The sequence below is a fragment of the Pinus tabuliformis genome, chromosome 1_2 (genome assembly GCF_031772625.1).
Source record: "Pinus tabuliformis cultivar Carrire ecotype Pingquan chromosome 1_2, CPIR1, whole genome shotgun sequence".
Taxonomy (NCBI): Eukaryota; Viridiplantae; Streptophyta; class Pinopsida; order Pinales; family Pinaceae; genus Pinus; species Pinus tabuliformis.
In genome coordinates this window covers 314,269,812-314,291,188 of record NC_142298.1, presented here as the reverse complement: position 1 = coordinate 314,291,188, position 21,377 = coordinate 314,269,812, and the positions used below count along the sequence as shown (strand labels likewise).

At 40.8% G+C, this 21,377-nt stretch overlaps 1 protein-coding gene across 2 annotated transcripts in view; it reads right to left on the bottom strand.

Moving 5' to 3' along the window:
- The window catches only part of LOC149205623 (NOL1/NOP2/sun family protein / antitermination NusB domain-containing protein), a 297,843-nt gene that overhangs the window by 222,411 nt on the left and 54,055 nt on the right, over positions 1-21,377 (bottom strand). For both annotated transcript variants that reach the window (XM_089395127.1, XM_089395126.1), the window contains exons 3-4: positions 16,662-16,775; positions 16,247-16,312 (exon numbers count right to left, since the gene is read on the bottom strand). In XM_089395127.1, coding sequence (XP_089251253.1) covers positions 16,247-16,312; positions 16,662-16,775 — 180 coding nt within the window. The remainder of the gene's footprint in view (positions 1-16,246; positions 16,313-16,661; positions 16,776-21,377) is intronic.

The following is a 21,377-nucleotide window of genomic DNA, read 5'->3' as shown; positions in this document are numbered from 1 at the left end:
TTTTTATTTTCCCGATAAAATCACCCGATTATTATGAACTTTTTTTTTCAAAAAAATCGTTGAAAAAATCGCAATTTTTTCGAAATAATCACGATTCGATGAATAAAAATCTTCAGGCTCCCAAAAAGCGCGTTTTATAAGGAAAAAAATGATTTTTTTGTCATTTTGAGCAGACAACGGTGTGGTTTGGGAGCTGAGGAGGAGAGGAAGCCTGGAAGGCGTCTACTAGGGCAGAGGAGGAGAAAAACGGGAGATTTTAGCATCCCAAACAAGAGAACTTCGTTTTTGGATCAAATTTCTCCGGCAAACCGTGGTTTCCAGGTATGGACACCAAATTTGGCCATTTTGTTTTGGTTTTTTCTTGTTTTTGCTTAGGTTTCTATAACCCATTGATTATCAATGATTTTTGAGTGGATTTGATGGTGTTTTTTTTTTCATTTTTGTTGCATAGAGTGGAGAAAGTTAATTTTGGATTGAGTTGAGATTGTTTGTCAAAAATTCAATGTGTTGTGTCATGTATGTAATTTTTTTTTTAATTTTTGTATCTTGCAATTCTTATTGTGTCATAGGTTCAACTTCAAACTTCATCTTACATTAAAACTCAAGAGTTCAACCAAGTTACAAACATGCCAAGGAAATTGGACCCTCTGTAGGAATTTGGTGAACCTGATGGAGGGTTTGATAGAATGAACTTGCCTTGCAAGTTGTGTGAACAGCATATGTCAGGGGGGGTTTATAGATTGAAGTATCACCTTGCACAAATCCCTGGACATGATGTAGGGCCTTGCACCAATACAAATGTGGAAATCATTCGAAGAACCATGAAATCATTGGAAGAATTAGAGCAAGAGAAAGTGACCAAAGCAGATCTGAAGAAGCAACTAGCAGGGAGAGTGTTAGGAGGTGAATATGGAAGTGGCACTGATTCTACTTCAGCATCAATGTCTACAATCAACCCTGTAGCTACCTCATCGTTTTTTGTTCCTAGAGCCACGCCTGGTTCACAACCATTTATCACTTCAATGCTTAAAAAAAATGAAAAAGAACAAGCTGACAAGTTGTTGGTCAAGTTTCTCCTTTAGAGTGATATTCCTTTCAGCGTTGGAAGGAATAATCCATTTTTCCAACCTGTTGTTGATGCTATTGCAGTTGTTGGCCCAGGGTACAAAATCCCTTCTTATGATGACTTTAGAGGCCGCATTCTTCAAGATGAAAAGGTTGACTGCACCAAAAGATTGGAGGATTTTAGGGCATCATGGGCACGAACAGGATGCACTGTGATGTCAGATGGTTGGACCGACCAAAAGGAGAGAACCCTTATAAACTTCTTGGTTAGTTGTCCCAAGGGAACAATGTTTATGAAATCTGTTGATGCATCTTCACATATCAAAGATGCAAAATTATTATGTGATTTGCTGGATGTGTTTATTTTGGAGGTGGGTGCAGAACATGTTGTCCAAGTCATAACGGACAATGCTACAAATTATGTTGTTGTTGGCAAGATGCTTATGCAGAGGCATCCTACTTTATTTTGGACACCTTGTATTGCACATTGTATTGATTTGATATTGGAGGACATAGGAAAAATTTCCTTTGTCAAAGATATTGTTGACTCATCAAAAAGCATTACAAAATTTATATATAATCATGCATCTGTGCTTAGCTTGATGAGAAAAATCACTTACAACAAGGAGTTGGTGCACTCTGCCATTACACGGTTTGCCACCAGTTTCATATCTCTTCAATTCCTCTTGAATTCTATGTGGGATGTGAAGAGAATGTTTCTCTCAGAGGAGTGGTGTGCTTTAACATTTAGCCGCAAACCAAAAGGAGAGGCCATATGCAAATTAGTTTTATACCAGGAAAACTTCTGGGCGGGAGTGCAGGACGTGTGCACCGTTACTGAACCTTTGGTAAAGGTTTTTCCATTAGTTGATGGTGAGAAGCCTGCAATGGGCTATTTGTATAAGGCCATGCCCAGAGCCAAAGAATCCATTCGGGCCTACTATGATGATAAGGGATATGAGGGGTTTCAAAAACAACTCCTCTTATGGGAAGTGATTGATGAACAATGGAACAACACACTCCATCGTCCCATTCATGCTGCAGGGAACTACCTGAACCCCGCATTTTCTTACCCATGTGGGTTCTTATTTGATGTTGAGATCATGGATGGATTCTTAACATGTGTTTAGAGGATAGTGCGATCTCTAGCAGAACGTGTAGAAATCTCCAAAGAAATGGAGATATGCAGGATGGCAGGTGGCACATTTGGCTTTGAGATGGCTGTGGTTGATAGGAAGACTCAAATGCCAGGTATTTTTTAGTTTGTTTCAAATTTCATTCTCTTCAAGTTCATAACTTCATACTTAGCTTCAACTTTCAAATTTCATTTTTTTTCTCATGTTTATCTTATTTGTAATTTTGTTGTAGATGCATGGTGGACTCGCTATGGTGCCAAAGTACCCCATCTTCAAAAGCTTGCCATTCGAATCCTCAGCCAAACATGTAGCTCCTCAGGATGCAAATGCAACTGGAGTGTATTTGCAAAAATACACAACAAGAAGCGCAACAGGTTAAACTTAAAACTTAAAATATTCAAAATTTCCAATTAATTTTTTGAATTCATTAAATAATATTTTTTTTATAATTATTATTTTATGATCTTTGTACAAGTTGGAGTCCCAACGACTTAATGACATGGTCTACGTCTCCTACAATCTTCGATTGTAGTTGAGGCAACTTAAGAGGATACCTGATATTGATGCCATCTCATTGGATGGGATTGACACCACTGCTGCTTGGAGGGTTGAGACCGAAAGGCCTCTCATGGAGTCTACCGATGATTGGTTAGAGCAAGAGGTAGGAGAAGGCGTAGAGGAGGAGGAGGAAGGAGGAGGAGGAGAAGCAACAGGAGGAAGAGATGACACCACCTACCCAGGCGACCCCTGCAACCAGTAGAGGATGTGGTCTACCTCCTCTAGCTCCTACTTCTTCAGCTTCTAGAGCACAGCAAAGTCCACTACCAACTCCACAGACATCTACATCTAGAGGGAAAGGGAAAGCTATTGCATTTTCTCACAAGAGAGGTAGAGGAAATCAGTAGTATTAGTTATTTGGTTCATTTCATTGTATATGACATTATGACTCATGATATGGGATACATTATTATATTTTTTGTTGATATTTTGAGGCTGAGTTGGGACTCAGGAGCCAGGACTTACCATTCAGGACAGGATTCACTGTTATGTGTGATGTAGCACTAGAAATGATATTACACATCTTATAGATTAGTTCTTTTATCATATTTATGTGTCAATGTATTTATTTTATGTTGTAGATGCTTTAGATATTAAAAAAATTGAAAAAAAAATGAATATTTTTGTATTCTACGATTTTTTCTAGATTATTTCCCGATTTTTACGATTTTTTCCGATTTTTTCCCCTCGCTGATTTAATCCCGATAACGATTTTCGCAACATTGGTAATTACTAGTTATCCACAAGTTAGAGATGTCACCCACCACCTGTGGGTGATAACCATAGGAGAATTTTTTCTCCTAGATTGTCTTCAGCCAGCAGACCCTTGTAGCCACCAGATAACTCGATGTGCCACCATCTTCATCACTTGAGCTGGCTATTATGTACCTTTGCCCATCTGTTATGATCGTATGTTTGAAGGTAGGTCTTCCAACCCCGAAGGTATGGCTTTCATTATGTAGTTGGGTATTGTTGCTTACTTACCTTGGACACTTTTGGGCATGGATTAGTGGGGCGATTCGGCGGAAAGAATGGGCTTGGTCTGTACTCTTGTCTCCGTGTCCAACTTGGTGGTTAACCTTGCATCTTAGTCCCGTGGGATCTCCTTTATTGGTTCCTAGCTTTAGGAGTGGCAGTACATGGGAAATATCAATTTTGTTTGCATGGTTCCGCTTCCCGACACCACATACATCACTCCCCTCGGCGCATTATAACCCCTTTCACACATTTCCCATCTAGGTCCACATTTGTCCATTGGGTCCACAAGGAGTTAGCCTCCCCCTCCCCTTGTCCACACTACAGGTTGGGCCTAGAAATTTGCCTCGGAAGTTGATGCAGCTAAAAAGAAAGTAAAAGGCTTAATTTGGCCACTTTGAAGAGGGAAATGTACCATAAAATGCCAAAGATGGTCGAGACATACAAATTTAGCACGTAGGCAAAAGCCAACTGAGCTCTACCCCTATCATCTTGGCCATCACCCTGGTTCCTAGGGCCCCTCATATTGGCCCCCCTACATCATTAAGGAACCCATGATTGTTCCAAAACCTAGTGGGTGATGAACTGCCCAACCTTAAGGGGGTAATCATTGGTATCTCTTACACATCATGCTCTCATTCCCTAGAGCCCTGAGAAGATAGAAAAGAAAAATCAACAAAAGGCAAAAGGCATATGAAGGGTAGAAAAACAAAGGTCGAGGTAACTCATGTACCACGATTTCTCCCTCCTACATCTATGCACCCAAGTGTGAGCCTCCCTCATCATGTGGCTTGGAGCCTTCCCCTGATGCCCCACTTCATTCCATCATTATAGCACATGACACCAGCCACCTGATAGATGTACCATGGACTTGACACTCCCTTAGAGGTTGAAACCACTTAATAGGGTTCTTAACTAACCTCCTTCTTGAACATGGAGTCACCTGTACGCTCTAAAGCCCATTATGGAAGGGCATGCCACTATTAAGTGCCCACTTGATTCCATGGCTTGCAAGCTCATTTTCTCAATTACACTAATGATTTGTTGAACTAGAACTTAGAAGGTGAGGAGACGCATTCGATCTTATGCAATATTGCAGGGGTCTTCATCTTAGGGTTTGGTCTCTCTATACAGGGTCCAATCCCTCTAGAGGGTCATATTGGCATTTATAGGGTGTGCGTTGAGAGCCATTGGCCTCCATTCTAGCACAGAGCAGATAGCCATGCCATGGGATCTTTTAGCACCACTCATTGCTCGCTTGTATTCCACGTATTTGATGATGATAATGCACCTAGACCACCTTGGCCAATCAGCTTCACACTTGCACCACACACTTGGCAGTTGATCCAGGGCCCAAATGGGGTTGTGTCTCACCATGGGAGACAAAGGGAGGGCTTGCATCATTGTTCCAGCCCTTGCAAATGGGATACATGCTTGTTCGATTCAGTTGGAGACCCATGAGGATGATTTTGTGCCCCCACAGCCACTTAGGGGCACCACAGGTCATTTGCTTGGAGATCAAGGGGCCATCCCCTTCATCACTATTTTTGGAGCCCTTTTATTCATTTTGGCACATGTTGGACTCCATTTGGCCTCCCAACGGCCCTCCTAGCTACTTGTCTATCATTTTGGCCCTCTTGAGAGGCTTATTTTTCATATTATGGAGCTATTTGGTGGGCTTGTCACCAAAAGGTTGTTATTTGTGCATTATTTTATTATTAGGGGCATCATTAGGCCTAATTAGGCAATTCCAATCCCTTAAGACGATCATATATATTGATGAGAGGTTCATTTCATTCCTCATCATAACTTGGATTTGTATCTCTTTGGAGAAAAGAATTCGAACCTGCTATTGTTGGATGAATTGGAGATCAATACATGCATTTTGATGTTTGGATATCTGTTATTAGCCTTGGAGCTTCATTTTTGCAAGTCTAATGGATGGATATAATCTTCTTGTCATGTAAGTGCCTTCTTATGCAAACAAATTTATGCCTATTGTCTAATGTATGCAAGGTTATGCTTGGATTAATTTTGTGCCCTAATTATCTATGTGAAATTAATAAAGACATGTAATCTTGGCTCGTTGTATATGTTAGTCATCTTGACTTGAAGATCGAACTATTCCTAAGGGTGGGTTGATACCTTTCACCTTGAAACTCCACAAATTTCCAAAGTTGAAGTATAAATCAGTCTTGTGATCTTGTAGTTGCTTCTCTGGGGCATGCGAAGTTGCAAGAAGGTTCCTTGGTAGAGCAAACAATCTTAATCAATTTCACTTTGACTCCATTCTCCACAATTGGCTAGGCACTAGTCACAAGTCCTTGGTGATCACCCTAGATTTTCTCCTTTCCTTCAATTTTCTGCTCTAACCCTAGACGGCCTAGCTAGGGCACCCAACGAATTCCATTCTAACCATCAGTTTGTTGAGCGAGTTGGTAAGGAACTGCGTTGGGGTGTCCTCCACATGCCCTTCAAATTTGAGATCAATCCCACGGTCTGTTCGTGAGATATACCAAGCCCTATCTCCAAAATCGTTTGGATTTAGGTTCTTTTTTATTAGCAACATTCTAAGGGATCTCCTATGCTAGAAAACTCAAAGGAAGTTCACTTATCATTGATTCCTCCTTTACCTTTGCTTGAACTAGATCTTTTGTTTGAAGATTCACCTGAAACCCTAGGAAGTTCACTTATCATCGATTCCTCCTTTACCTTTGCTTGAACTAGATCTTTTGTTTGAAGATTCACCTGAAACCCTAGGTCTTGTTTGGGTGCCCTTGGGCTTCTTTGTGGTCCCACATCTCTACCATCCCTTATTTCACAAGGCCACTTATAAACCTAGTTCATAGAAGAGTCTTAGGTCTAGGACATCCTCTATCTGGAGAATACCCCTGATCCCTAGGCCTAAGCCTCTCTTGAGCCTTTCTTAGAGAACCCTTCACCTTGCTTCTAAAGCAAGTAAGCCCTTTTAGTTGAGTATCTCTAGTAAATGGGCTCTAGAAATAACTACCTATCCTATCATTGACTCATCATTTCTAGTGATTTCCTTGTATTAGGACTTCACCCATTGGTGAAAGCCCATAAAGAGTAGAGGACATCGACTGAGGTGGCAGTGGATCCTTGTCCCATTGTTGCCACTTGATCTAGTAGTAGTACCTTGGGAACCTCTCCTAGGGTCCCTGCTAAATTGAGCGGTAACATTTTTGGCGTGGTTGACAGGGACACAAGACGTGTGTATAGTTTCCCTTACGACATCATTGATATATCATTTCTGGCAACTCCATTAGAAGAACGAAGCCCTAGTTCTTCATTGAACTTTAAAGCTAAAGGCTTGTAGGGTGAAGCAAGCATCTTTCAAGGCATCCAAATTCACCCTAGCGACTCCATTTTTTATCCTATATGCGAAGGTATAAAAATTGGTCTATGACCTCCCTCCATCTCCCTATGATAGCCTTGATCCTAAAAAAGTTGTAAGGCTACTAGAACTGAATGGGTGGATTAAAAATCGATTGCCCAGGTTCAAAGGAAGTCTCGATCAAGATGCTAATGTGCACATAGATGACTTATTCTGGTGCCTCGCCCGATATAGAATCGATTATGACACAAGTATGATGTTATTTGCTCTATCACTTGGAGGTCCAGTTAAAGGTTGGTATGACAATATTCCCCCTGAAAGTGTTGTTGATTATGATAGATTTGAAGATATATTCCTAGGAAGATGGAGCAACCTCCCATACCAAGAAAGTGGTCTTTATAACCAAGAGAAACAAGCTCCCTTTCTAGGAGATAAAACAGATCCCTTTCTGCATGATCAACATAAGACAAGTAATCTTGAATGGGATCTTGATAAGAATGTCAATGAGGGATGTGCCTTCAAGGGTGAGGCTACTGGTGTCCCTTTGATTCCTGAGGATAGTCCTCCTCTCATTACTTATGATAAAGCCCCGAAGGAAGAATCCTCCCTGCCTACAAATAAAGATGATTTTGAGGAAAATCATGATGACCAAGCAAATGAAGAACCTACGGATGATTTTTGGGAGGCTGATTGGGGAATTGGGTACAAATATGTTGTGAATGAAAGCCCCATTGAATTCCATGAGAAAGGACATGATGAAGTAGGGTCTCTCATTCAAGAAGGGGTGCTAGAGGATATGGATATTGTAGTTCCTTGTGAGGTTGACATTTCTAATTTCTTCTGCATAAATGAAGGAAAATGGGATATTAACCATCATTTCGACAATGACCCTATTTATGATGTTGACATGAAAAATGAGGTTGAGGTTGGTTTTCCATTTCTTTTGGGCATTACTCATAATGATACACCTATTCATACCATCAAAAGAGAGGATCATTATTTTCCTGTATATGAAGAAGGTTTGTTGGAAGTGGTTGACCCTGTTTATGACATCAATGATAACAATGACAGGAGCCTTTCTTTTCCTTGCCTCCCCCAAGATTCTAAAGAAATAGTTGCATTATCCATGAGCCATTGCTTCACCCCTTCTCATGACATCACTGACATTGATGCACCCTTTCCCCCTCCTAATTATGATGTTGAGGAAAAGCCACTCATTAGACATATCCCTTCTTCCCAGTCATACCCCCTCTTCCCAGTCATACCACCAAGATTGTAAGCACACAATTGTTGCCCCATTCCAATGTGACCATCACAACGAGCAGCATGTTTGTTGTGCCCCTCCATCTCTTCAATCTCTTTTCCCTTCCCATCATGACCATATGGCGACAATAAAACATGACGTTGTGAACAATGCTCATGATAGGGAGTTATTGAGCTTGATCATTCATTCTTCCATTCTATGCTTGAAGGGAAGGCTCTGAACCTCCGAGCTAGTGTCCTTCTCCTCATCCAAGGCTCCTTTCAACATTATGTGGATATCATATTTTTCCGCCTCCCTCCCGCACCATCTTCCATATGATTGTTTCTATGTTGGCTTTTGGGTTTATTGCATGAGTAATCATATAGGCATTATATTCTCGCATTGATCTAATGATATGTTGGTTGCATTGGCTTTATGATTACACATAGCATTTGCTTGATGTAATATGCATGCTAGAGTAGCATGTAGTGCATGCTGATTTTCGCATTAGAACTAACATCATATTCTTTTAACATGCTAGATTAGGTGCATTAAGATTAAAATTGCATCTATAATAAATTTTTATTTCTTGTTGATTTGTGTGGCCTAATACAAGCGTCGGTGATCATAAGATGTCGCAAAAACATGTTGCCCTGTGTGCTTAGTCTTTGATGTGTAGGTAACAGGTCTAGTGTCCCAAGAGATTGTTCGTGTTCTCATGACCTCCACGTTTGAGTACGTTCGTGCACTCTACTGAGAGATCATGTCTGAATTGGAGCCAGATGTTACACACCACCTGTGGGTGACACCAATAGGAAAAATCTTTCTCCTAGATTGTCTTCAGTCGGCAACCAGTAGCCCCTTACAACCACCAAATAGCTCAATGTGCCACCATCTCCGCCGCCTGAGCCAGCTATTATGTACCTTCGCCCATTTGTTATAATCGTATGTTTGAAGGTGGGCCTTCCAACCCTGAAGGTATGGCTTTCATTAAATAGTTGGGTATTGTTGCGTACTTATCATGGACACTTCTGGGCATGTATTAGTGGGGGGATTCAGAAGAAAGAATAGGCTTGGTTTGTACTCTTGTCTCCTTGTCCAACTTGGTGTTTAACCTTGTATCCTAGTCTCATGGGATTTCCTTTATTGGCTACTAGCTTTAGGAGTGGCACTACATGGGAAATCCCGATTTTATTTGGGTGATCCCTCTTCCCAACACCACATACATCATTCCCCTCCATGCATTATAACAAGTTTCAGAGATTTACCATTCGGGTCCACATTTGTCCAATGGGTCCAAAAGGAGTTAGACTCCCCCTTCACTTGTCTACACTTTGGGTTGGCCCTAGAACTTTGCCCCTGAAGTTGATGTAGATAAAAAGAAAGTAAAAGCATACTTTGGCCACTCTCAATAGGAAGTGTAACGTAAAATGCAAAAGATGGCTGGGACATACAAATTTAGCACGTGGACAAAAGCCAACACGAGCTCTACCCCTATCATCATGCACATCACCCTCGTTCCTAGGGCCCCACATATTAGCCCCCTTGCATCACTAAGGAACCCACGATTGTCCCAACACCTGGTGGGCGATTAACTGCCCAACGTTAAGGGGGTAATCACGGTTATATCTTACACATCATGCTCTCATTCCCTGAAGGCTCGAGCAGTTAGAAAAGAAAAGCCAACAAAAGGCAAAAGGCATATGAAGAGGGGTGGAAAAACAAAGACGGGCTAACTCATGTACCACGATTGCTCCCTCCTACATCTATGCACCCAAGTGTGGGCCTCCCTCATCATAGCTACCCTTGTACCATGGCATGTGGCTTAGAGCCTTCCCCTGATGCCCCACTCCGTTCCATCATTATATCACATGACACTAGAGACATGACGGATGTATCATGAACCTGTCACTCCCTTAGAGGTTGAAACCACTTAACAGGGTCCTTGACTAACCTCCTTCTTGAACTTGGAGACACCTGTATGCTCTATAACCCATTATGGAAGTGCATGCCAATATGAAGTGCCCACTTGGTTCCATGACTTGTAAGCTCGTTTGCTCAATTACACTAATGATTTGTTGTATTGGAAGGTGAGAATACACATTAGATCTTATGCAGGATTGCAAGTGGGTCTTCATCTTGGGGTTTGGTTTCCCTATACGGAGTCCAAGCCCTCCAGAGGGTCATATTGGCATTTATAGGGTGTGCGTTGAGAGCCATGGGCCTCCACTATAGTAGAGAGTAGATAGCCATGCCATGGGATCTTTTAGCACCACTCATTGCTCGCTTGTATTCCACTTATTTGATGATGATAATGCACCTAGACCACCTTGCCCAATCAGCTTCACACTTGCACCACACACTTGGCAGTTGATCCAGAGGCCAAATGGGGTTGTGTCTCACCATGGGAGACAAAGGAAGGGCTTGCATCATTGTTCCAGCCCTTGCAAATGGGATACATGCTTGTTCGATTCAGTTGGAGACCCATGAGGATGATTTTGTGCCCCCACAGCCACTTAGGGGCACCACAGGTCATTTGGTTGGAGATCAAGAGGCCATCCCCTTCGTCACTATTTTTGGAGCCCTTTTATTCATTTTAGCACATGTTGGACTCCATATGGCCTCCCATCAGCCCTCCTAGTTACTTGTCTATCATTTTGGCCCTCTTGAGAGGCTTATTTTTCATATTATGGAGCTATTTGGTGGGCTTGTCACCAAAAGGTTGCGATTTGTGCATCATTTTATTATTAGGGGCATCATTAGGCCTAATTAGGCAATTCCAATCCCTTAAGACGATCATATATACTGATGAGAGGTTCGTTTCATTCCTCATCATCACTTGGATCTGTACTTCTTTGGAGAAAAGAATTCAAATCTACTATTGTTGGATCAATTGGAGATCAAAAGATGCATTTTGATGTTTGGATATTTGTTATTAGCCTTGGAGCTTCATTTTTGCAAGTCTAATGGATGGATATAATCTTCTTGTCATGTAAGTGCCTTCTTATGCAAACAAATTTATGCCTATTGTCTAATGTATGCATGTTATGCTTGGATTAATTTCGTGCCCTAATTATCTATGTGAAATTAATAAAGACATGTAATCTTGGCTCGTTGTATATGTTATTCATCTTGACTTGAAGATCAAACTATTCCTAAGGGTGGGTTGATACCTTTCACCTTGAAACTCCACAAATTTGCAAAGTCGAAGTATAAATCTTTCTTGTGATCTTGTAGTTGCTTCTCTAGGGCATGCGAAGTTGCAAGAAGGCTCCTTGGTAGAGCAAAAAACCTTAATCAATTTCACTTTGACTCCATTCTCCACAATTGGCTAGGCACTAGTCTCAAGTCCTTGGTGATCACCCTAGATTTTCTCCTTTCCTTAAATTTTCTGCTCTAACCCTAGACGGCCTAGCTAGGGCATCCAACGAATTCCATTCTAGCCATCAATTTGTTGAGCGAGTTGGTAAGGAACTGCGTTGGGGTGTCCTCCACATGCCCTCCAAATTTGAGATCAATCCCACGGTCTGTTTGTGAGATATACCAAGCCCTATCTCCAAAATCGTTTGGATTTAGGTTATTTTTTATTAGCAACATTCTAAGGGATCTCCTATGCTAGAAAACTCAAAGGAAGTTCACTTATCATTGATTCCTCCTTTACCTTTGCTTGAACTAGATCTTTGTTTGAAGATTCACCTGGAACCCTAGGTCTTGTTTGGGTGCCCTTAGGCTTCTTTGTGGTCCCACATCTCTACCATCCCTTATTCACAAGGCCACTTATAAACCTAGTTCATAGATGAGTCTTAGGTCTAGGAGAATACCCCTGATCCCTAGGCCTAAGCCTCCCTTGAGCCTTTCTTAGAGAACCCTTCACCTTGCTTCTAAAGCAAGTAAGCCCTTTTAGTTGAGTATCTCTAGTGAATGGACTTTAGAAATCACTACCTATCCTATCATTGACTCATCATTTCCAGTGATTTCCTTGTATTGGGACTCCTCCCATTGGTGAAAGCCCATAAAGAGTATGGGGCATCAACTGAGGTGACAGTGGGTCCTTGTCCCATTGTTGCCACTTGATCTAGTAGTAGTCCCTTGGGAACCCCTCCTAGGGCCCCTGCTAAATTGAGTGGTAACAGGAGACTTAGTTATTTTTTCATAGAATATTACAATATAATTTTTTAATTACCCACTAAGGGCTCAAGTTGACTAAATTTCCCAATTTGATTCCTCAATCCCTTTGCCAATGGTCCGATATAATCAAAAAGGAAAATAGTACATAATATTAGCTCAACGTTCCACTTATTTGCTTTGGAGGAAATTCAACTTGGTCATTTGGAGGAATAATTTGTCTTATAACAGCTACTTTCCTGGTCCATTACTCAACTACTTAGTTCATGAAGTCTCCAATGGCAAGTTAGACCCTCTAACAGCTAGTTGACTTGCCCAACGACTAGTTTGAATTGATGTTTTTGTTTACTAACTTGAACATGACCATCTTTTTCTAGTTCTACAACAGCTTGATGAATTTGCCAATTCTACCACCTAGGTTTGTTGTAATTGAAATATCCCCAAATAGAGATACTAGTAAAACAACAATGTTTTTAGAACGAGAGCACAACAGAATCTGAAGTTTTTTTTGTATATAAAAATCAGGAATTACAACTATGAAAATTACTTTCTGAAATGAACACAAATCTGAAACAATCCTTTGAATTTTATCTCTAAATCGGCCTTCAAGCCTGATGAATGATTGTAGCCCGGAAAAGATGATGTGGTAGGCTCTCACAAACCAAAGCTCTTCCACCAAAACATCTTTTTGACTAGGGGGAGCCCATACGTCTCTCTGAACAGTGAAACCATGGATACTCAAGGTTGTCAGAGTTTAAGCCCAAAGTTACAACAGCATAGAATAGAAACTCACAATGTATATCTTACCTAGCTGTCAAAGCGACCTTCTCCTTTTATAAATGATGGAAGTCAAATTATCCATGCAAGACACTGCCTTCAACTTCCATGCATTTCAATTAACCGATGGTAAACTACGATGAGATGGCCATGCGGATGGCTAAGGGAGTACACTTAGTTCAACTGAAGTAGAAGTGGAGAGAAGTGTGTGCTTAGTCTAGTGGAGATACTCTTATGTCAAATTGATGTGAAGTGGGAGAGAAAAAGGCATGTACCTAGTTAAATGGACCACGCGCTCAGTGATCTCCCCATGCATACACACCTTTTAGTTAACTCCAAGAAAAGGGCCAACTCATTCCTAAATTAGTGTATGCATCCCAATGGTCTTTAGTTCACTCATGCATGTGCTCCAAATAAATCTCAGTCACACTCAGTCTTATCCATGCGTATTAATCCATGTACATGTGCCCAAACCCAATGTGGCTTTGCGTCCTTTTCATCTTGGGTAAGTCAAGGAGAGGACAGTAGATTTGTTGTTAGTTTTCCTAGTTTGAGTTGGGAACATTACAATAACTTGGCCTAATTTCATCTAGATCTTGCTTCATTTGACCAAATTATGCCTTACATTGCCTCATCATCATGCCCAATGTTGGATCTCTAACGCCCTAGGGAATTTGGAGAAATGCAGACATGGGTTTTGTTCCTCTCGTTCTATAGACCAATTTTGACATATTACGTTCAAATTCTGACAAAATATGCCCCCGTTATGCCACTAGGAAATTTGTTCTGCCATGTTATCATGCACAAGTGGATGATATCTAATGCCCTTGAGAATTTGGAAAATCTGAAACATGAGTTTTGTTCCTCTCATTGAGAAGACCACTTCTAACATAATGCATGATCATTATACCAAATGTTGCCCCCATTCTACCACTTAGAAACCTACTTGACACGTTGACCAAGTTTGACCAAGCTATAACTAGCCACTGCCACCTCTGATTCGAAAACTAGAACATAGCATGGAATCCTCTCATCAAACTGCATAATCTGAGACCATGTTGACTTTTTGACCACTAGGACCACTTTGCATTAGGAATTATGAACTACCTTAGGAAATGTGAAAAGTTATCAAATGGGATTGCCATAATCTAAGAGTTGTCTGAGGAATACTATTCCAAAGCCAAGGTCACCTACAGACTCTATAGACCATAACTATGTGATATGACATAGGTGCACCTCGATGTGAGTTGCAATGGCCCATATAGTGTTGATCACCCGTACAAATGCAATCTCCCATTAAAACATGAGTCCTCGAGAGAGTCCACCTCAGGCCCTCCAATCCTGTACAGCACGAGAGTAACCAAAAGTGAAATTTCAAGGGACCAGCCACAGTCCAACCAAGACAACAAGATAGACTCAAAATACCTAGGTCTAGTATACCTAATACAGGGCTTCACATGGTTTTTACATCACTTTTGACTATTGACCTTGGGCTAACAATGGCGGTGATAAATACTGCAAACTGTTCATGTGTACCCCTACTGACATGAGGGGTAACAGCACCAAAACATATCGTTATGGTTCCAGCAACGAATGGAGATATTGGACATCGGACGAGCCCCCTAACCCATAGAGGGGGGTGAGTCCCAAATGACAAGTCTAATATTACAGATGACGACCCACTTTCCTTCTTCCCTGGCTGCTGTCACCTAGTTCCTAGACTGCCTGAGTTCAACAAATAGGGCTCTAGATCAAGGAAGACCCTATATGGGAGGGAGGTTCATGATCTCTTAGCCTCGAGGGGTCTGAGTCAGTCCCCTAATATCCCAAAATAGAGGAAGAGAGCGGAGTTGGCACTCATCCTAGCACACTCAATGCTAAGTTCCTTCAAGTCAAATCTGTCCTGGAGGAAGGAGGTGCCTATCTATAGAGGATCTAATGGAGGCATTCCTCATTTATCCTGTCTCGTATTACCTCTTCTACCTCAGTGAGCAGGGGATTTGTTTGCTTTTTCAGACTACCTAAACCCAGGAATTAAGGGTTTGTTGTTGAGTCTCCATTTCTTGTTTAAACAGTGTCTGGTCTGCAGTGATATCATCTCTTCTTGCAGATTTTTGATGTCCGAGATCTCAGATTGGAGAGTGGGGGAATCCCCAATCAAATTTTGCAGGTGAATGTTTTCTTGGTGTTTCATTTTGAGAACCAGTTGCTTGAGGTATGTTACCTTTGATTGAAGCTTGCTGTTCTTGGTCTCAAGAAACTCCACCTTCTGCAACATATTTATCTGTGAAGTCAAGAATGGAAAATCTAACTCCATGGCTTTATCTGCAGGGCTGTAGATTGGCTCCTGCTTGCTGTTTCCGGTTTCAACAGTCTCAAATTGATTGCTGTCACAGGTTATTATGGTTCCCTTTTCAGGTTTTACAGACTGCTAGCAATCAGAGAAGAGGTTGAGATGGTCTAGTGATGGGAATAGGATCATTGATGGGGAGCTAGAGAGCACTGAGGGGACAGAGAGGAGGAATGAATCAATAACACACAGTTCAAGCATTTACGCTTGTCACTTAAATAGTGCTATTATTCAAGACACACTCTCTCCATTAATTGGAGAGAATTCAAACGCAAAATTTTATCACCCTAGCTAACCCGCCCGCAAAAGTATGGACAGCTAGGATGCAATGCTAATTTATTTCCACCCTGTCATGATATTGTAAACATACTTTTATTAGTAGGGATGACATGAGACGAGATTTTGACCAAACAAAGACTTCAATGAGAATACTTTACCGATTACAAGAATGCAAGTAAAATCATAATACAACAAAATAACCCAACAGTAGAATTACTACAGTGACTTGTTGAAGATTTGATGTGCTACTTCTTAATTTCCTGGTATTCTGTAAAGCAACAAAGAAGAATTCATGGGATTTGAAGAATCCACAGAAAAGCCTGTCAATCATAACAGAGTAGAATCACAAAAGAAATAGTAAATTTCCAGTACAGAAAGCTTACCTCATTGACAACAGCATATGGAGGCATGCCTAGCTTAACAATTTCATAGACACCAATTCGAAGTATCTAGATGCAGGAAAGAAGAAGAGGTTGCTCAAAATATTTCCAAGGAATCACCATAAATGGAAAAATAAATTTTATTCCATTTTCAGAAAACAAGATACAAATGCCCTAATACAACATCCTGCTATAACAGCCCTTCCATTCAGCCAATCTGAACTGCAAAATTTCCTCCAATTTAATGGTGTTTCTTCACAAGATACGTATAACTCTTGTAAACGGCTGTTCTATTGAAAAGTTCACTCTTATATCACTAATCTAGCATTAAAGTGTAAAGGGAGGAAAAACTTGCTATATTTTATTCAAGCTATTGAATATCTCATGGAGATAGCAACATTAATTTCAAATTATATACCTGCTGAAGAAGAGGCTCCATGTTTTTCACTTTTGTTGAACCATTGTAGAGTGAAAAAATAAGATAATCAAGATAACGCTTCCACCGAATAACACCTGCAACTATATCTGTCACCTACAAAAGAAAATTCATTAGAAAATGTTTCCTATGCGGATGATGTCAGTGACAGTGTCCACAATAGTACAAAAAGTATTAGTCGGCATAAGAACAAAATCTCTGTAGTTTTTCTTCTGTGAAGAATGAATGTATTTTCGAGTGAGATCAGAATTCACAACATGGAAGTTGTTAACTCATAGATGCAGGCATAGGAAAACAGAAATAAATGCTTTTAGTAGGTAAGAACATCAGAAAATGAGAAATCAGCAACTTTTATATTGAAGAGAATAAACAAAAGAAAAGCAGGCAACAGTAGTGTAGAAAGGAGATTCTATTATGAGGAAAGCATTGAAATTTTCAGTTCTAGGGTAATTAATGCAACTTCAGAAATTTCACCTTTTTACTAAAGGTTTCCTAGATCTAGTCCCTGTGAATTTACAGCCTTAGAGCTGAACTGAAATATAATAAAACAGCAGCAACAGCAGATTTCACTTCTTCTCAACCCCACTCAACAAGGCAATTCAACAGAAAAAATACCAAATGTGTGCCAACAAGCTTCAGCCTCTAGGGAAATGTTATAATGAATAAACCAGATCTGAAATCATTTTATAATACAGCATATTCCCTTATATCTTCAATATCAGTGTTGACACCCTTAATAATTTCATTCTTAACTTACTCAAATCAGCAAGACATGCTAGTGCTGGAAATTATCAAACCATGATGATAAAGATAGCTGCAACACAAATCTGCAATAAGACAATTTGAACAGTTGAAAACTTCATATATATAAGATGAAGTTCAAGTCCATACTCTCAGCTCAGCATAAGCTAGTACAACCCTCCAAACTCTCCAAAACCCTAGCAAGGGAAAAACATGCAAAGCCCTAGCTCCACCCAAAAGGCTCCAACAAGCTAGAGTCACACTAGTAAGTACTCCTTGGCCCCATGAAAGGCAACTTCTCTTTTCTTTCTCCGCAACAAGTACAACCCTAGGGTTTATCACCAACCCTAACTCCTTGCCTCTTAGAGTAGAAATCCTGATCTTAGACTTCAAGAATGCTCAAGAAACCCTAGTGTCACAATACAAGAGAGATAAAATACAAAGAAGAATGAACAAGAGAAAGAGAGACTAGTGCTCCTTCTCCTACATCTATAACTCAAACGTAAAGAAGAATAAGCATCAGTGCATGAATTATGTCTTTATCTCCAACATCTAGCTTACAAGAACAAACACATGCATCTCACAAGAGCAAGATCCCAACAAAGACATCCTCTATAGACTTCATAACTTCTCCTATGGTTTCCTCACGAACCTTAGCACCTTACTCTAAGAAGACAAGTAGAAAGAAAAAAGTGCAGTGATGATCCTCTCCTTCCTCTATTTATATAAGAGGTAAGGGAGGTCTACAAGTCAAGTGGACCTAGTCCACTACAAGCAACTTACTACAAACAAGTAGGCCCACACATGTAAAGGACTCCTACAACTGACACATGTCAAGCTCAAAACTGATGACAAGTCACAATCCAGAAATGAGGCTCCAAGAAAAGAGCGCTCCTCCTCCAAGGGCTCCAATGCTCAAATGCCTCTCCAAGTCAAAGTGTCACCTTCAGGTCCACTCAACTACATGTTCACTTGCTTAACCCAAGCTATCATAAGTTAACTACAAGCCTCCATGTAAGCAATCCAAGTAACCCCATTTTGTCTAGGGCTCAAGATCCTCCTTGGAAATGGCAAACGCTTCTCCTCCATTGTAGGGTGTTCTCCAAGCAAGCAACCTCTCCATGTGGCTAGCTTGTAGAATGTCACCAACCTGTCTCCAACACTCCAAGGAAGAATGTCAATCAAGTGTCCATATGAGGTCTAACAATAAATGAGTAAGCCACCTCCAATGTCCAAGTCCATCACGAATCAACTACGTTGCCAGGAAACGTGGGTTCGAGGACAGGTGCATCACTTTTTGAAACAGGGTACGTGGGTTCGTCAAGGGTGTATATATATATATATAATAATAAATTATAATATATATGAATTTTGAAATCTTCCAAATTACAACAAGAAAAATAAACTATGTTGCACGGGTTCCCGCACCCGGGGGTGGGGTTCTCGAACCCGTCCCGGGTTCCCGCACCCAAGTACCGGATTCGGGTACGGGTTCTTCTCAGAAGAACCCAAAAGAACCGGGTTCTTACATGAAGAACCGGGTTCTTCAAAAAAAAAAATTGGGTTCTTTTCCTTTAATGGGTTCTTGGGTTCTCGGGTTCTTCGGGTTCTTGGGTTCTTGGGTTCTTTGGGTTCTTCGGGTTCTTCGGGTTGGGTTCTTTGGGTTCTTCGGGTTCTTCGGGTTCTTTGGGTTCTTCATAAAAAAAACTATATTCTTAATTTAATGATTTATAACTTGCAACATCGGACAGGGCATAGCTCAGTTATTTGATTGCCCTAGAAACAAATATATGCACATTTCAGCTACAGGAAACCACATTCAAATTTCAAATGAATCCAACTATACTCTTCTTGAGTACCTTTAGTGCCTCATTGTTAAATCGAACCATAGCACTGTTAAAATAAGATCAGTGACCTTAATACTACATCTATAACTCAGACATTCGTTGAATAAGCATTCTTAAATTGCTGAAATTACTGAACTTAGGATAGTAGACCGTTTTACAAGCTTGCTGTGGTGGAATGGGAGCCTCAAGAGCGTATTACTGCCCCTAACTATGTATATGACATATGTAGTGTGCCTGGTTATCAATACCATGATATATAACGTCCTAATCTAAAAGGTTGGTAGGAACAGGGCTCAGAATGAGTGACTAAGGGTTACATAAATATAGATATGATATAAATACCTGTCTAGATGGAGGAGATAAAAACCAAGTGACTGACAGAAACTGAGAAATATAAAGATACGTAAATATTCCTGCATAAGGATCAGCATATAAATTTACTGGGTGCATGGACCTTGAGTTTGGTTAACTCCCGTGTTAAGTGTAACTATGGCACAGAGTAAGTTGGCCTTAATGAAATTACTGAGCGGTATTATTCATTGTGCGGATTTTACTTAACCAGATAGGTACTGGCTTGATACCTCACGTGTTAGATTTTACATTGTTAAAAAGGAATGGGAATGGTAGTTATAACTCTGCCTTCACTGCATGGAAGAGTTTCAAAGTTGGAGAAAGTGGCTCCATCCCTGGCGATGTGAACAGGTTTCTTCAACTTAAGCTGTATCTTGCAGACGATCAAAGTCCTTTGCAAGCTCTACAACTTATGCATAATGAAGTAATGTGCTCCTGACCAGCAGTGCCATGCTGCAGTGTGCAGGTAAATGACAGAGCATAGATTAATGGCAGGATAATTCAAAGTTCAAAGTTATTCAGTTATTCACAACTAAAACAGTTCCTTCATGAAAATCTTCACAGCTAGCCATATGAAGGGACAGCAGAAAAATAAACATTACTTCATCCAATTAGTTCGATAGCCACTACCATGGCCAATGAGAGAAATAGATTGAGGCATTTTGAATGCCTTTTGAACCTGCAGTAGAGCTAAAACACTTTTTAAAATCATGAACCTATGAAGCTTACTTTGAGAGATATGTATGTAGGAATTTACAGGGTAAGTTCCACAGAAAGAATACCAAAAGGACACCGCTCAACCAGATCTCAAATCAATACACCAGTATTTTTGACGTGGTTAAAACCCTCAGAGTGCAAGGAGGGAAACAGTCCACGGCCTGTCCCAACGTGGGTACTACAGGCAATTTATTAATCAAAGAATGAAAATTTACATAAGCTTCTCTCATGCACGGATTACCCGAACAATGACCCTCCATGCGCTTTAAATAGAACTCATGGACCAATCGGGTGTCAAGCCACAGATCAAGTGTCGGTAATACCGAGGTGAGAGTGAACCGTCGGATCACTACATATCGTGACCGTCGGATTGTAAGTTACAAAATGTACAACGGTAAAAGAAACACACTTTACCTAACTCTATACTAGACCAAGTTGAACTTAACTATATCCTATGTGTCGGAATATCCTAACATCCCCCCTTAAGAACAACTTGGGATAGGATTGAAGGATTTACAAATATGACACAATAGGAGAAGGAAGGAGGCACTAGAGCCTATCCCCCCTTAGTGACAACTTCCTGAACTCCAAGCATATATCGAAGTTTAGTGAACTTCGCCTCTGTGAGAGCCTTTGTGAAGATGTCTGCAACCTGATCATCTGTTGGACAATATTGCACTTCAAGAACATGGTCATGAATGAGCTTTCTGATGAAGTGCATGTGTAGTTCAATGTGTTTGCTGCGCTGATGCTGGACTGGATCTTTGCATAGCTGAATGGCACTTTGATTATCACACCAAAGTGTGGTTGGATGCTGCTGCTCAAAGCCAAACTCTGATAGGATCTGACGAAGCCACAAGGCTTCCTTACTAGCTTCCACGGCACCACGATACTCTGCTTCTGCTGACGAAAGAGAGATGGCGGCCTGTTTCTTACAAGCCCATGTAATAGGTCCTGAACCAAGAGTGAAGACATAACCGGCAGTAGACTTCCGATCATCAGGGTCACCAGCCCAATCAGAATCAGTGAAACCAACTAACAG